We start from the raw sequence: 17,014 nt of genomic DNA on the forward strand, positions 1-17,014 counted from the left end.
CGCTGGCACCTGGGGGTGTGGGCCAGGCGGTCAGATAAGGAGAAGGGTTGGAAAGGGACCATGCCTGGCCTCTAACCCTCGGTGGGCCAGGCCTTGGGGTTGGTGGCGAGTACTAAGCCAGGAGCTCTGGGTTTGAGGCTCAGCTCACTTGGCCTCCAGCCTGTTTTCTTGCCAGGAAAATGGGGGTGATTGTCTCTGCCTTGCCACTCTGTTGTGAAGATGAAATGCGAAAATGTATAGGGAGTGCTTGGCACAGGGAAAGGCAGGAGGGAGGGAGGTGAAGATAAGAGTAAATGAACAAGCTGACCGGGAACTGCAAACGAACAAGCTGACCAGGAACTGCAGAGTCCAGCATGGCTGAAGTGGAAAGCGGGACCTCAGAAAGGGCAGGAGGACGCAGCAGGCGCCAGTCGCCCAAGGCCACGGGGACACTGTGCTTTCTGTCCCAAGGGCAACAGGGAACCATGGAAGGGCTTGAAGCAGAAAGGGCGATCAGCTTGCCTTTCAGAAGATGTCCCTGGAAGGACAGGTGTGGGGGGACAGTCCAGGAGCCCCATGAGGAGGCTGGAGAGTGGTGCTACAAGAGATGGTAGAGAGAGGACAGAATCTCCAGGGGGCAAGAAGGGTGACTCCTACACAGGGCAGGGGAGGACAGGAGGCTCCTATCCTCAAGGCCGCTGCTGCATTCCCACATCTTGAGGCCCAAGGAGTCACCCTTTTGAACGGTGGGTTGGCTGGGGGTGGGGGTTTCCAGACATGGATCCGAGGTGGAAGAGCGTTCCAGGCAGGGGCAACAGATGAGCAAGACTCAAGAGCTAGGAGGTTTCTGATCAGGGAGGGCCCCCTGGGTGGGTGGATAGGAGAGTGTGCAGCTGTGTTGGAGGGAGTATGACAGATACCAGTGGTGAAGAGGGGCTGCAGACACCAGGACCCTCGGTGTGGCTGGGGCAGACTAGGGGGTGTGCTTCAGAGTCCCCGGTTCTGGGGGTCAGCTCCCTCACTCACCCCTCCAGATCCCAAAGAGGGCCCAGCCTGGCCTCTCCCAACTGTCTGTGTGTCTATCTGTCTTCCAGGGCCCTCAGGGACCCCAGGGGCCAATTGGGCCTCCAGGAGAGACGGGACCCAAGGTGAGTGTGAGAGACCCTTATTCATCCCATGATGCTGCTGGGGATGTATCAGCCCTTCCCTTCCCTCCTCCCCAGGAGCTTCTTTCTGCCATTCCCTGTCCCGGCCCAGGGAGATGGTCATGTACCATGTAGTTCAGAGAAGGGTAGACGCCCTGGCAGAGAGGGTAGATCATCCTGGTGGCATAGGTTGAGGAGCTGGGCTCCTAGTCCAGGGGCATTGGGTGGGACGCAGAGGTGCCAGGACCCTTGTGGGGGTTGGCATTGCCTCTTTGGGCATCACTGGAAGCATGGATGCTTCCCAACCTTGACCTTGCTGGGACTTTGTCCCAGCAGATGTTTGACTGTCGATCCAGCCCCTAAGGGTCATGCAGCAAGGAACTTGGAAGGAGCCTTGGACACCCCTGCCTTATCCAGAGGGAAAAACCAAGCCCCAGGGTTTATGCAAGGGCTGCAGCCATGCCCACGGTGATAACTGAGGGCTGCTTCCCGCCCGCCTCATGCTGGCTCAGCTGTAGAGAGAAGGGTTAGAATCACTTGGCCCTAAACACAGCATCCAATGGCTTCCTCCCCCGTCTTTTTGTGAATCATGAAATTTTCTTCCCTCTGCTTGCCAAAGGGCTCCTAGTGTGGTAAACCACACTTGTGGGGCGGGAGAAGGCTCTAGAAGCCTCTGGGTAGTCCCAAAGCTCAGCCAGCCTGGGCCCACCCCCAGCCCCCTAGTTCCAGCTCCAAGCTCCAAGAAGCTACAGGCTGCTCCCACCTCTGCATCTCTTGTACTGTGTGACCCTGGACGTTCTCTTGCCCTCTCGGAGCCTCAGTTACCCCCTTGCTTACAACCAGGGGGCAGCTCTTGCTCTAGGAGGGACCAATGGCGTTTTCTTTCAGGGGCCGCCGGGTGCAGTGGGAGAACCGGGCCTTCCTGGGGAAGCCGGGATGAAGGTGAGGTGGGATGACAGAAGAGAAAAATAACTTGTTGAAACCAGCTCCCAGATGGCGGCCACATCCTCTCCATGGAAGAGAAATGGGCCTTTCTTGTGGCTGGGATAATGGGTTCTCTGTGCTCCTGGCTGGGGAGTGGGGCCTGGTTAGGGCCAGAGTGGAATGTGGAGCCCCCACCAGTGCCCTCTGCCAGGCAATGTTTTTTCGGGCACCTGCCCCTGCCTCCACGCTGGGGTGGCTGTACCTCCTGGCCTCATGCGATACCATCTGCAGCTCGGTGCCAGTGCCCCTCATTACCTGCCGAGAAACAGGTGACCATTGATACATGGACTCTGGGGAGAGCCCCCTCCCCATTCTGCTGTTGGAAGAGGACGCTGTTCCCCTTGGAGGCCCCAGAGCTGATGAGTGATGCTGGCTAGCCCGTGGACATTGTTGAGGCAGGGCCCAGGGGAGCCCGCAGAGGGGCTGTGAGACTTGAGTCCAGTCACCCCCTTCCGTGCCTAAGTCTCCCTGTCATTCAAAGAGGGAGTTGGACCAGGCCTGGGGCTGTCAGACTTGGCCTAGTCCCAAAATCCTTTGCTCAAACACCAATGAAGAAAACCACCCCACGTAGAAAACTGATAGAAGTGGGATTGTTTCCACTGGAGCAGGGCTGGGGGCTCAGAGCTCTGCCCTCCTCCTGTGCCCCTAGACACCAGCAGGGAGCATAGCTTGAAAATTCTCCAATGAGAAAGACCCTTTTAGGGCCTTTATGCAGGGGGCAGGTGACATTTATTCTGGCTCATTTAGGGCTTCCTCCTCATTTGGGTTTCTCTTCAAGTCTCTCAAGGAAGAATAAAGTCACATAGTTGCCATTGCTGCATCCAAGGCTCCTCGAACCAGACTGCCCGGGTTCGGATCCTGAATCTGTCACTGACTAGTCTCGCAAGAGCTTGGGCTCCTTACTGAACTCACCCAATGCCTCTGATGCTTCACCTCTAAAAGAATACCTTTCCTTGCAGGGCTGTCTTGAAAGTCAAATATGTTAATATAAAAACTGATGTCCTCAGCCTGGGCAACGTAGCAAGACCCCATCTCTACAAAAAATTTAAAAATCTGCCGGGCATGGTGGCGCATGCCTGTGGTCCCAGCTACTTGAGAAGCTAAGGTGGGAGGATCACTTGAGCCTGGGAGATCAAGGCTGCAGTGAGCTGTGATTACCCCACTGCACTCCAGTCTGGGCGACAGAATGAGACCCTGTTTCAAAAAACAAAAACAAAAAAGTCCTTAGAACAGTACAGAACAGTACAGTTAGTTATTAATAGAATGATGGTGGTGGTGGTGGTGGTGGTAATGGTCCTCCTGTCCCGGCGTGGGAGAAGAAGTCCGTGGACAAGGCTTACTTGGAACAGGAGCTCTGGTTGGTGTTTTACGATTTCTCTGTGGTCCCTGGGAAGAAGGATCTTCCCTAGCTCCTCCTCCCACACCCCGAAGTCAGAGCTAGTGGAAACAGGAAGGGGTGACGAGAGCTGGGGCTGGCCCTACCCACCCTCATGGACTTTTGTTCGGCTTCTCCTAGGGCGACCTTGGACCCCTGGGCACTCCTGGGGAGCAGGGCCTCATTGGGCAACGGGTAAGTTGAAGCAATTTATTCTTCCTGAAAGCCCCCAGGGTGTGTGGGTGCAGCGGGGGAAGAGACCGGCTTTTCTCAATCTCCCTAAGCCTCAGTTTCCTCAGTTACAGAAATAGACTATGAACGTCTACAGCCTCGCCCAGTCTTTCTTGGTAGGCCAGCATTTCCAGTGTAGAGAAAGGCATTTTGTGGTCTGTAGTCCCAGCTACTCGGGGGGCTGAGGCAGGAGAATCACTTGGACCCGGGAGTTGGAGGTTGTGGTGAGCCAAGATCATGCCACTGCACTCTAACCCGGGTGACAGAGGAAGACTCCATCTCAAAAAAAAAGAAGAAGGATGTTGAGGTTCAGTCGAGTCTCAGCAGGAAAGAGAATGATGAGCATGCATCCTATGCCCACTGTGTGTCGGGCACTTTTCTCGAGGCACAAGGAGCACAGCAGTGAGTAACGGAGGCCTGTCTCTGGAGCTTGCCTTCCAGCGGGTTGATAAGTGATACCTGCCATGGGTACAAGAGGAGCACGGACCACCCAACTGGCACATCATTGCCATCCTGCACCTGACGGCCCCTGAGGCCCTTTCCAGCTCAGACTCTGAACAGCGATGAATTCTAAGAGCAGAGAGAGACCCAAACTTAATTTGATGGCCATTTCAAGAACTGTTGTACAGGGGCGTCTCTGGAGCTGGAAGGGCAAGCCTGGTTGAGGGTCAGCCAGGGACTCTGTTCTTGCTGTCATTCCCGAGCTTGCTGGGAAGAAAAGTCGAAAGACTGGCCTCCCTTTCCTCATCTGAGAAATGGGATTCCACCACGGAGTTCCATGCAGGCTTCCTCCAGCTCCAGTAATCGTACCTCACATGGCTGCCAGGTGTGGGGCGCTTACACCGTACCTTACAGCAACCCTTGAAGAAGGTGGTGTCAGCCCCATTTTTCAGATGAAAAAACAGATGCCCATGAGACCTAAGTAGTTTGCTTGTGGTCAAACAGCCAGTGAATGGGAAACCGAGAAGTAGCATTGACGTCTGGCTGATGTCAAAGCCTGTCTTTAACTACTAGGCCACTCCGCAGCCCAGCCAACCAGCCTAGAGATGATGTTCAGGACAAATCCATGACAAGCACCTTCTAAATTCATGACCTCATGTAGCCCCCACCCCACGTCACCCTGCAGAGGGAGCTGTCAGTAGCTTGGGGGTCTGCTCCCCCTTTCTGGAGAGCCGAGGGTGGGCACCTCAACCTTCCTGTTCATTTGCTAACTCAGCCCCTGGCTACCATGCACCCACTGTGTGCCAGGGCCCCCAGGGTCCCACTGCCTGGAGATCCATGGGTCAGGGTCCTGCCCCAGGGTGGGCGAAGAAAGGAAAAGCACACCGGGGCCTCCTCCCCAGTAACATCTCCTCCTCTTTCTCCATCACCTTTTCCAGGGAGAGCCAGGCCTCGAGGGTGACAGTGGCCCCATGGGACCTGATGGGCTGAAGGTAAGTGCCCTTTTAGGGCAGGGCCTGGGGACCCTGGCAGGGCATTGCTTTCCCATCCAAGACCTAAGTCTCCTCCCAGAAACACTGTGTTCCCATAGAGATCTGAGATGAGAGCTCCAGCTTCCACTGACAGCAGGGTGGGGAAGGGTCAGCAGTGTCCAGCAGCCACCTCCCACCCTGTCCTCTGCACTACCTGCTCAGGTGGGACCAGGGCCATCACCACCTTCCAGTCTTTCCTGCTACCCTTCTTAAAATATCAGCTTCTCTAGGCTAAGGGTGATTCCTGAGCACCGGCACTATGCCAGGCCCAGAGCCAGGGTCTTCGGTCTCTGTTAGCTTCCAAATATCCTAGAAGGTCAGGAAAATAATAATTACCATCAATGAACTTATAAGCCACAATTTAGGGAGGACTAGTCACACACATACCAGGTACAACGCTAAGCTCTTTACCAGCTGGATCCATAGGACAACGGAAGTTCTGTCTTTAAATGAGGAAACTGAGACTCAGAGCAGTGAAGCAACTTGCCCAAGGACACACCGCTAGCAATTGGCACATCCAGGACCCAAATCTGGGCCCGCTTGGCTCCAAAGCCTCTGCTCACTCTCCTGTGCCATGCACCAATTCTAAAGGCGAAAAGGCTGAGGCTCAGAGGAAGGCATAGATATATTCAGGACCTGTGGCTGTGAGTGAGGATCCAAAATTCAAACCCACGGCTCACAGGTGCCAAAGCCTGCTGGCCCAACTCGACCCTGCTGCTCCCTGAGAGCCTCCTGTCAGCCACAAATGTCAGGACTCTGAAGAGGCACCTTAGCTCACCTGGACTGCGGGTGGGCAGGCGGGCACCGCCCTCTGACTCTCCAGACCCATCTCCAGCCAGGCCAGTCCCTGGCCTCCGTCTTGGGCCCCACTCTGACCCCACAGGTGGGCTTTCCCCGAGGCTGGCCGGTCACCCTGCACAAGTCAGCTCCCCAGCCCAGGGTCCTGAGGGTCATGCCCTCTCTCCCACCTACTCCCCAGGTGATCTCGGAGAAGCAGACCCCTTCTCTGAACCTCAGTTTCCCCATCCACAGGCTTCTGCCCACCCTCATTACCCCCTCCCCACAGTCTCCCAGGGTGCCTTGGCAACCAGCCCCTGCTGACTCCTCACGTTTTCTTGCAAGAGCGAGAGCGCCCCCTGTCTGTCATCTGCCTGACTCCTCACCCCCAACCCTGCTGTATCCAAGGGTACAGCCGAGTCCCAAGACCTGGGGCATTTGACAGCCCCTCCACACCCTTTGCCAGTGCCTGCTACACTGGGTGGTGATGCTGATGAAGGTCATGGCTAAAATGCTTTGGGCACTTGCCACGTGCCCAGTGCCACCCACCCGATGGGCTTTATGTGAATTAACCCATTTAATAATCTTCCCAGCAATCCTCCCAAGCTTGATACATTACTGTCCCCACTAGACGGATGAGGAAACTGGGGCACAAAGCAGCAGCCTTCTCACTCCACTCTGGGCGGCCACCTTTCTTCTTGGAATGTCCACTGAGGTGGGCGGGAGGGGGTCTTCCAGCCTGGGTGCCTCGTGCAGTCTTCTGCCTCCACCTTGCATGGCTTTTTGGCCCTGGCTTCGTCCTCTTTCCCTCCCTTCAAAGCCAATTCTGCCTGAGTCCTTGTGCTCAAATGCACAGCATCTTCCCTGGTCTTTACATGAATCCCAGGAGAGACCCATTTTCTTAAGGTGTTTGTCCAGGAATCACCCCTCATGGTGAAAACTGCATCTCAGATATGCACAGCAGTTTATAGTTTATAGAGTACTTTTACACCCGTTATCTCTTTGCTGATGTCCAGCTGACAGTGGCGATGGTGGCGGTGACCAATAATAGTTAGCTTTTATCCAGCATTCACATGCCAGACACGCTGCTAAGCTATTTACATGGTTTATCTTTTTCAATCCTTGCAGTAATCCTTTGATCCTGATTTTACAAACGAGGAAACTTGCTCAGGGTCACACAACTATTCAGTAGCAGTAGCAGGATTTGAACGTAGGCAGCATAACCCGAGGGTTGAGGGAGGCATCGTCCCCTGAGCAGAGAATCTTGGAATTAGAAGGAACCAGAACCCCAGGTTCACACAACACTGACTCACTCAGTGGTATTAGGGAGTCTCCACCTCTCTGCACTTCAGTTGTCCCATCTGTAACTGAAGAGGGTTAAGGAAGGCAACTTGCAAGGCTCCTCTGAGCACTGGCAGATGTCTGAGGATTTGGGGCATCTCTAGGAACCCCCAGAGACTGTTCTGCATGAGATTCACAAGGACACCCACCCCAGGGGTCCAGTTAGCCCCTGGAGTGTGGTCTTAGGCGGAGCCCAGGTGAGGGCCCTTTGCTGAAAACCCGACTATCCACCTGGAACAGGCTGTCTGCCTCTGAGAGTTAGGAGAACAGATGGCCAGGACAACAAGCCAGAAATGGAATCCCAGAGCCAGAGGAGTCTGCAGGAGAGTTATCCAGGCCAGCCCCCTGTCTTCATGTCAGGCTGTGCTTAGAAGCTGAGGCTCTCAGCAGGAAGGGATCTGGGCACAACTTTGTGCCCAGATCTGCTTTACACCGGCCCACACCTCAGCTCGGAGTCTCCTGCCTTTATCTGTACCATCTCTGGACCGCTCCATTGGAAAATCTGCCCAACTGAACTAGAAACTGCCCCAGCAACTCCCTCACACCCATCTCCTGCCCCACAGCCCAGGCCCCAGCAGGCCCAGCTTGAAGCAATGAGCAATCATGAGTCGCTTTCTTGAGCCTCTCTTCTGGGCAGGGCCAAGCCCCAAGCTCCAGCTTCATGCCCTCTGCTTCCTGTGCTCTGTCTCCTCTGGATGCACACCAGTTTATCAGTGTCCCTCGTAAACCTTGACACTGGGGGACAGAACTGGTAAAGACACACTATGCTTTTCCAAGCCTGCTCTTCTCACCCATCCCTTCCTCGTACCTGTGACTTCATGTCCTCTCCCATGGGTCTCCCTGAACAGTCACAGCTAAGCCAGTGCAGATTGACCACAGGCCCCAGGCCTGCCAGCCCCGATGGAGACCACCTTCTGATGGACACCGCCCCTCAGCAGCCATGCCCGTGCTGCACTCCACACCTGCTCTGCTCACGGTGATGAGGGTGACAGCCCACGCCCCATCCTGAAATCCTGCATGCCCCATCCTGGAACCCCGCCTGCCCCCAATCTCTCTTGGAGTACGCAAAGATTACCTTGATGAGATAAGGCAAGCTTAGAGTGACACTGCTTGCTTCAAAACCATAAAAAGCCCATGCCAGCATGGTGCAGTGGCTCAAACCTGTAATCCCAGCACTTTGGAAGGCCGAAGTGGGTGGATCATCTGAGGTCAGGAGTTCGAGACCAGCCTAGCCAACATGGTGAAACCCTGTCTCTACTAAAAATACAAAAATTAGCCAGGCATGGTGGCGCGTGCCTGTAGTCCCAGCTAATTGGGAGGTGGGGGCAGGAGAATCACTTGAACCTGGGAGGTGGAGGTTGCAGTGAGTTGAGATCATGCCACTGCACTCCAGCCTGGGTGACAGAATGAGATCTGTCTAAAAAAAAAAAAAAAAAAAGCCCATGCCAAGGGTTGCCTTTCCAAGGAAATAACCTCAGGTGCCCCAAAGGCCTGAAGCCCCAAGAAGACCTTGGTTACAGCCCTATCACTGTAAAGAGGATATGCTCAGGATCCTGCTTCAAAGTCCAGCTCCACCGCTAGGCAGTTGTGGGCCTCTGGGCCAGGCGACTTGATTTAGCTCTGCCTCAGTTTCCTCTTCTGTAAAATGAGACTAAAAGCGGACCAGCCTTGGAAAGCTTTTGTGGGGATTAAGTCAGTTAATAGATGTTAAAGGACTCAGACTATGGTCCTGACGTGGTTAGTGCTATATAAATGTTAGCTCCATCCACTCCCCAGAGAACGTATTCTGCAGCCAATAAGAATGATCACCATGCAGAGCCCAGAGCAATGGGAGGGCACGTTCACCATAGAGCAAAGCAGTAACTATAACAAACGAAGATGGAGACCGGCAGTCCAGTGGGATTGTGCCTTTAGAGCTTAGTTTACTGCTAACTGATTCATTGCCTTGGGACAGTTGCTTCACTGCCCTGAGCCTGGTACATACCATCCAAACTGTTACCTACCATTTATTATTATTATTATTATTATTCACTGTTTTTGTGTCATCAAGGATTGAAAATACAACTCAGAAAAATGGAAAGAGTGGTTCTGAGAGGGAGAATTGGGTGAATTTTCTTTCTTGCTGAAAATTTGTTTCAGCTAGGTGCAGCAGCTCATACCTGTAATCCCAGCACTTTGGGAAGCTGGGGTGGGAGAATTGCTTGAGCCCAGCAGTTGGAGACCAGCCTGGGAAATGGTCTCCAACTGCTGGGCTCAAGCTCTCTTGTAGCAAGACCCCATTTCTACAAAAAAAGGAAAATTTTTTTAATTAGCTAGGCATGGTGGCATGTGCCTGTAGTCCCAGCTACTTTGGAGGCTGAGGCAGGAGGATTGCTTGAGCCCAGGAGGTCAAGGCTGCGGTGACCTATAATTGCGCCTCTACACTCCAGCCTGAGAGAGAGAGTGAGACTCTGTCTAAAAAAAAAAAATCTGCTTCATAAGACTCTTGTTCTCCCAATGTGTCTAAGTTGGAGAGAAATTGCCCTTGTCTCCTGTGGACAACATGGGGTGGGTGCAGTCAGGACCCCGGGTTATCTCTGAGTCACTCTGCCCTTCCCAGCCCAGGCCCAGGCAGGGACATGTGGGAGCCTCTACGTCTGGGATGCGTCCTGTGCAAGCTTAGAGCTACACTGGGCTTGGCAGCCGAGTCACAGCACCCTGCCTTTTTGGCTGCAGAGGGAACTATCGGGAATCTAGGGACCAGTTGGCTGTGGATGCCTGAATGGAGCCCTGAGGTTTGGGGCCTCTGATGCACTTGGCAATTAACTTATTCTCTCTCTCTCTCCCCTCTTCATGCCCTGCCACCCAGGGGGACAGGGGAGACCCAGGGACTGACGGAGAACATGGCGAGAAAGGCCAGGAAGGGCTGATGGGTGAGGACGGGCCCCCCGGCCCCCCTGGCGTCACTGGTGTCCGGGTGAGTGTGCAGGCCCCTTGCAGCGCCTGGGGCTCTGGGGTACCCTGAACTCTCATGCTTGTGCAGGCAGCTGGGCGGGACGTCTTTTGGTCGTGCCACTGAAGGATCTTCTGATGTGGTCCTTTCTCCACCTGGCAGTTTGCCAGAGAACCAATCTGCTTAACGCTCCATGGCTCTGGAGAGCAACATCGGTTACTCATCCTCCTGGCTGCCCTGCCCTGTGCAAACCTGGCCCCTGCCGACCTCATCTCATCCATCCCCCATATCCAGACACACTAAACTTTTTTCAGTTCCTTGGACAAGCTGTGGTCCTTACCCCTGGGCCTTTGCACGTGCTCTGTCTAGGACACTCTCCCTTCCTCACTCCCCTGTCACCTGCTTAAGTCCTATTTGGCCTTCAGGTATCACCATAGACATCACCTGCTCCAAAAAGCCATCCCTGCCCCCAGGCTGGGCCATGAGCCCTCAGTGCATAACCTTCAGTGTATGTCTTGGCTCCATGAAGACCAAGACCTTTTCTGGCCTTCATTTAAGTCTTTAACAGTGCCTTGGCCAGGTGCAGTGGTTCATGCCTATAATCCCAGCACTTTGGGCGGCCGAGGCAGGCGGATCACTTGAGGTCAGGAGTTGGAGACCAGCCTGGCCAACATGGTGAAACCCCGTCTCTACTAAAAATGTAAAAATTAGTCAGGCATGGAGGCACACTCCTATAGTCTCAGTTACTCAGGAGGCTGAGGCAAGAGAATCACTTGAACCTGGGAGGCGGGGGTTGCAATGAGCTGACATTGTGCCACTGCACTCCAGCCTGGGCAACAGAACAAGACTCTGTCACAAAAACAACAACAACAACAACAAAAAACCCCAAAAAACAGTACCTGACACATAAGAGGTAACCAAAGTCTGTTTGTTGATTGAGAAGACAGAGGAGCTCTGCTCTTCCACCCTAATAGAAATGTACTTAGTCAGTCCACAGACCCTCACGAGCATCTTCCCTGAGCCAGGTCCCCTGAGATTGAAGAGGTAAATCAGAAAGCATCCCTGACTTTGAGGGACATAGAAGTCGGTAGGGAAGGGAGCAGAATTCTCCTGTTTCAACATGTATAGACAAGTTGCCCAGTGCTTTCTCGAAGGTTCCCTCTTTGATACCGATAGCAACCCCTGAGGATTGGGAAAATCAGAGAGGTAAAGGAAACTTCCCAGGCTCACACAGTGAGAAATGACAAAGCTGGAATTTGAACTTAGGCCTGCCTGACTCTACGCATACTGCCCCTGTGCTCTGGCAGAGTTGGAATCCAGGGCTTGGCTGTGGGGCTGTGAGGATGAGCTGGAGGCAGGTGGAAGGTTGATTTTTGAGTGTCGCAGATACTGGACTGGGGACTCGGAAGTTGACTTGGTAGTGGGGGGCAGTGGTAGTCTTGTACAGTTGAGCAGGGTTGAGCAGGGTTTGTGTGACCCAGGAGTGCTGGGTTGGTTCAGTTGAACTCCTTGGGACCCGTGGATTAGGTGGCCTTGCAGACAAAATGCCCAAATGCACAGGCCTGCTGGCATCTAACTTGAGTCAACCAGGTGGTGAGAACTCACGCCTCTGCTGCCATCCCAGTCTCCCTGGGGTGTCATTTTCACTCTTCATCCCTCAAGCGGAGAGATCGACATTGTTACCTAGGCAAAGCAGCCCAGTTTGATTCAGGCCTGCTCTTGACACTGTTTTTCCCCCCTGATGTGTTTACATGACTAACCTAGGACAGATCCAAGCTAGCCTGCAACAAACTATGGTTGTGGGAAAATATTTGTTTCCTAAAAATAGCACTGAAGTGCCAATCCCGCTAAACAGCTGCAACAGAATGAACTCACCAAACTAGAGAAGAATACGAGGGTGCTGAGTCAGCCAGGAGGCTTCCCCCAGGCTTGACTCAGCGGCGGGGAAATGGGCCAAGGGGAATTTAGCAGGAGGGGCCCGGGCCAGGATTCTGCATTAGGAACTTGGTCGGCGACCTTTCACCTGCTCCCCGCCCTCTCTGGTTTTGCCCTTGGAGGATTTGGAAGGAATGTGTGCTAAGATTTCTTTGAGCTCCAGCGTTCCAGGGACGCTTTTTTAGTGAGTGTTGAGTATCATGGCTGTGGAATAGGCAGGAACACATGGCAGAAATAGCCTTGGAACCGGAGTCCTGAGGTTGAACTTGAGTTTCTGGCTCAAGGAACCCATTCTCTGTGTGACTTTGGGCAAATCACTGCCCCTCTCTGAGCCTTGGTTTTCTTATCTATAAAGAATAAATAAAACTTAGGGTAGGAAAGCACTTTATACAATGCACCAGAAATATAAAAGAGAGTCTTTATAAATTTAGAGGAGAAAGTGACTAGAGGCTGGTGGTGGCTGGTGGTGATGGTGAGTGGATGGTGTGGGTGGGGGCAGCAGCAATGGTAGTGGTGGTAATGATGATAATAATGATGGTGATGGTGGTAGTACTGATGATGGTGTTGGTGTTGGTGATGATGATGAAGATGATGGGGGTGTTGATGGTGGTAGTGGGGGGTGGGAGTGGAGTGGAGGTGAGGGTGATGGTGGTGGTGGTGGTGATGGTGATAGTGGGGGTGGAGTGGAGGCGAGGGTGATGGTGGTGGTGGTGGTGGTGGTGGTGATGGTGGTGATGATAATGATGATGATGGGGCAGTGATGGTGGTGGTGGTGATGGTGATAGTGGGGGTGGAGTGGAGGTGAGGGTGATGGTGGTGGTTGGTGGTGGTGATGATGATGGCGGGGGTGGTGGTGGTGGTGATGGTGGTGATGATAATGATGATGATGGCGCAGTGATGGTGGTGGTGGTGATGGTGATAGTGGGGGTGGAGTGGAGGTGAGGGTGATGGTGGTGGTTGGTGGTGGTGATGATGATGGCGGGGGTGGTGATGGTGGTGATGGTGGTGATGATAATGATGATGATGGGGCAGTGATGATGGTGGTGGTGATGGTGGTGGTGATGATGGTGGTGATGATGGTGGTGGTGATAATGGTGGTGGTGGTGCTAATGATAGTGGTAGTGGTGGTGATGGTGGTAATGATGGCGGGGGAGTGATGATGGTGGTCATGGCAGTGGTGTGGAGGGTGGTGGTGGTGATGATGATGATGTGGTGGGGGTGGGAGTGGTGATGATGATGATGTGGTGTGGGTGGTGGTGGTGATGATGATGATGATGTGGTGTGGGTGGTGGTGATGATGATGATGATGTGGTGGGGGTGGGAGTGGTGATGATGATGATGTGGTGGGGGTGGGAGTGATGATGATGATGGTGTGGTGGTATGGTGTGGGTGGTGGTGGTGATGATGATGGTGTGGTGGTATGGTGTGGGTGGTGGTGGTGATGATGATGATGTGGTGGGGGTGGCAGTGGTGATGATGATGATGTGGTGTGGGTGGTGGTGGTGATGATGATGATGGGTGGTATGGTGTGGAGGGTGGTGGTGATGATGATGATGGTGTGGTGGTATGGTGTGGGTGGTGGTGGTGATGATGATGATGTGGTGTGGGTGGTGGTGGTGATGATGATGATGTGGTGGTATGGTGTGGAGGGTGGTGGTGATGATGATGATGGTGTGGTGGTATGGTGTGGGTGGTGGTGGTGATGATGATGATGTGGTGGTATGGTGTGAGTGGTGGTGGTGGTGATGATGATGATGTGGTGTGGGTGGTGGTGGTGATGATGATGATGTGGTGTGGGTGGTGGTGGTGATGATGATGATGTGGTGGTATGGTGTGAGTGGTGGTGGTGGTGATGATGATGATGTGGTGTGGGTGGTGGTGGTGATGATGATGACGTGGTGGGGGTGGGAGTGATGATGATGATGGTGTGGTGGTATGGTGTGGGTGGTGGTGATGATGATGATGTGGTGGGGGTGGGAGTGATGATGATGATGGTGTGGTGGTATGGTGTGAGTGGTGGTGGTGGTGATGATGATGATGGTGTGGTGGTATGGTGTGGGTAGTGGTGGTGATGATGATGATGTGGTGTGGGTGGTGGTGGTGATGATGATGACGTGGTGGGGGTGGTGATGATGATGATGGTGTGGTGGTATGGTGTGGGTGGTGGTGGTGATGATGACGATGTGGTGGGGGTGGGAGTGGTGATGATGATGATGTGGTGTGGGTGGTGGTGGTGATGATGATGATGATGCGGTGGTATGGTGTGGAGGGTGGTGGTGGTGATGATGATGATGTGGTGTGGGTGGTGGTGGTGATGATGATGATGGTGTGGTGGTATGGTGTGAGTGGTGGTGGTGGTGATGATGATGATGTGGTGTGGGTGGTGGTGGTGATGATGATGACGTGGTGGGGGTGGTGATGATGATGATGGTGTGGTGGTATGGTGTGGGTGGTGGTGGTGATGATGATGATGTGGTGTGGGTGGGAGTGGTGATGATGATGATGTGGTGTGGGTGGTGGTGATGATGATGATGTGGTGTGGGTAGTGGTGGTGATGATGATGATGTGGTGGGGGTGGGAGTGGTGATGATGATGATGTGGTGGGGGTGGTGGTGATGATGATGATGGTGTGGTGGTATGGTGTGGGTAGTGGTGATGATCATGGTGATGATGATGGTGGTAGTGGTGTGGTGGTGGTAGCTGTGTTAATGTCAATATTTTGCCATCACTCCCATTTCTCAAATGCTGGGATTGGAAAGAGAGTCACTTGGGCCAGATGAAGTGTGTGCCAAGTGATAAGGCAGTGAGGGGCCTTACTTGAGTCTCTTTGGCATCAGGATAAATACCTCCCACTCTGTGGCCTGGAAACAGTTGAGTATTTAAAATTCGAATTTTATAAGCCATCGAGGCCTTTCCAGAAATGCATCTATATGGATGGGGCCCAGCAGAAATCTTCATTCCGGGCCCACAGCCTCACCCACTGTATGTATGTTCTCGGCTGGAGAGGGCACGTCCCAGCAAGTGGCGCCCTGTCCCAGGGGAGACGCAGCCTCCCATCTCCCTGCCCCTGTACCGCATGCCTCAGCACTGACTCATCTCGCCTTCTGCAAGGGATCAATCAGCCATTGCCGCCACCTCAGTGCACTGGAAAATGCCACCAATCACTGTGACATGGCTTCCCCGTTGCCTGACCAAGACCAGCCTGGAAGGAGAGGTGCCCCAGAAGTGGAGGAGCTGCATGTCACTTCTGACCTGGCTGGGAGGCCCACAGAGGGCTTCCTCTCACTGAGCCTCAGTTCCTTTAGCTCCAAAACGGGATAAATAATCCCTTCCTCCAAACACTGGCGAGAATTGAACAAACATTTATGTAGAATGAGAACACATCACATGGCCCGTGGTGAGGGTTGTAGGGATTGTTGGTGTTTTATCACCAGAGGAGCTGGAGACTTTGAGATTGCCTAGTGCAGTCCGATAGAAATGAAATACAAGCCATATACAAGCCACTCCTTTTAAATTTTCTAGTAGCCACCTTTCAAAAAAGCAAAAAGAAACAGGTAACTTTAATTTTAAGGGCCAGTGCAGTGGCTCATGCCGGTAGTCCCAGCACTTTAGGCAGCCAAGGTGGGAGGGTTGTTTGAGCCTAAAAGTGCAAGACCAGCCTGGGCAACATAGTGAGAACTTGTCCCTATAAAAATTAAATTAAATTAAATTAAAAAGTTAGCTGGGCGTGGTGGTGCATGCCTGTAGTCTCCGCTACTCGGGAGGCTGAGGTGGGAGGATCACTTGAGTCCCAGAGGTTGAGGCTGCAGTGAGCTGAGATCGAGCCACTGTGTTCCAGCCTGGGCAACAGAGAGAGACCTTGTCTCAAATTTTAAAAAGGAATTAATTTTAATAATATAGTTTATTTAGCCCAATATATCCAAATATTATCATTTCAAAATATAATCAATATAAAAATCATTAATAAGATATTTAGCACTCTTTTTGTAGTAAGTCTTTGAAATCCAGTGTATAGTATATACTCATAGCATATCTCAATTCAGATGTGAATTTTCATTGGGAATACCTGATCTGTGTTTAGATTTTCATTGTATATAAAATTTCATTGGAAATATTTGATCTGTATTTAGATTTCATAAAATTTACAGTTGACAATGTAGGTTCATATACCCAAGTTACTCCAAACAAGTTTTGTAGCAACCTAATTGGGTGTGTCAACTTTTAATTTTTTTTTTTCTTTTGAGACACAGTCTCACTCTGTCGCCCAGGCTGGAGTGCAGTGGTGCTCACCGCAATCTCCGCCTCCCGGGTTCAAGAAATTCTCATGCCTCGGCACTCCCAGGTAGCTGGATTACAGGCATGCACTACCACACCTGGCTAATTTTTGTATTTTTAGTAGAGACAGCGTTTCGCCACGTTGGCCAGGCTGGTCTTGAGCTCCTGGCCTCAAGTGATCCACCCACCTCAGCCTCCCAAAGTGCTGGGATTACAGGCGTGAGCCACCGTGCCCAGCCTTAAATTTAATTTTAAATTAATTAAAGTTAAATAATATTAAGAATTTAGTTCCTCAGTCATAGTAGCCACATTTCAAGTGTTCAGTAGCTGTATGTGGCAGGAGGCCACGGGTCTAGTCCCATACTAGAGGTGGGGAAACTAAGGTTCAGAGAAAAAGCAGGATTTGTCCAGGGGTACATGTAGACTCAGGCACCGGGTTGCAGGCAGTCTGTGCTGAGGTCCTTCCCGGGCCGCTGTTCCTGCCTTTCTGAGGACCGCAGGGTGGTCTGACTGGTGCATCTCTTTGGGATAGCGTCATCTTTTCTGGCATCATAGCTGATGCCGCGTT

At 52.7% G+C, this 17,014-nt stretch overlaps 1 protein-coding gene across 7 annotated transcripts in view; it reads left to right on the top strand.

The window, feature by feature from the left end:
• The window catches only part of COL27A1 (collagen type XXVII alpha 1 chain), a 160,070-nt gene that overhangs the window by 111,329 nt on the left and 31,727 nt on the right, over positions 1-17,014 (top strand). For all 7 annotated transcript variants that reach the window (XR_010123360.1, XR_010123361.1, XM_063649839.1 and 4 more), the window contains 5 exons: positions 1,074-1,127; positions 2,013-2,066; positions 3,625-3,678; positions 5,094-5,147; positions 10,153-10,260. Coding sequence is in view for 5 of the 7 variants with exons in the window: in XM_063649839.1 (XP_063505909.1) it covers positions 1,074-1,127; positions 2,013-2,066; positions 3,625-3,678; positions 5,094-5,147; positions 10,153-10,260 (324 nt within the window). In the remaining 2 variants the exon portion in view is untranslated. The remainder of the gene's footprint in view (positions 1-1,073; positions 1,128-2,012; positions 2,067-3,624; positions 3,679-5,093; positions 5,148-10,152; positions 10,261-17,014) is intronic.

Source organism: Pongo pygmaeus, chromosome 13 (assembly GCF_028885625.2).
Source record: "Pongo pygmaeus isolate AG05252 chromosome 13, NHGRI_mPonPyg2-v2.0_pri, whole genome shotgun sequence".
NCBI lineage: Eukaryota > Metazoa > Chordata > Mammalia > Primates > Hominidae > Pongo > Pongo pygmaeus.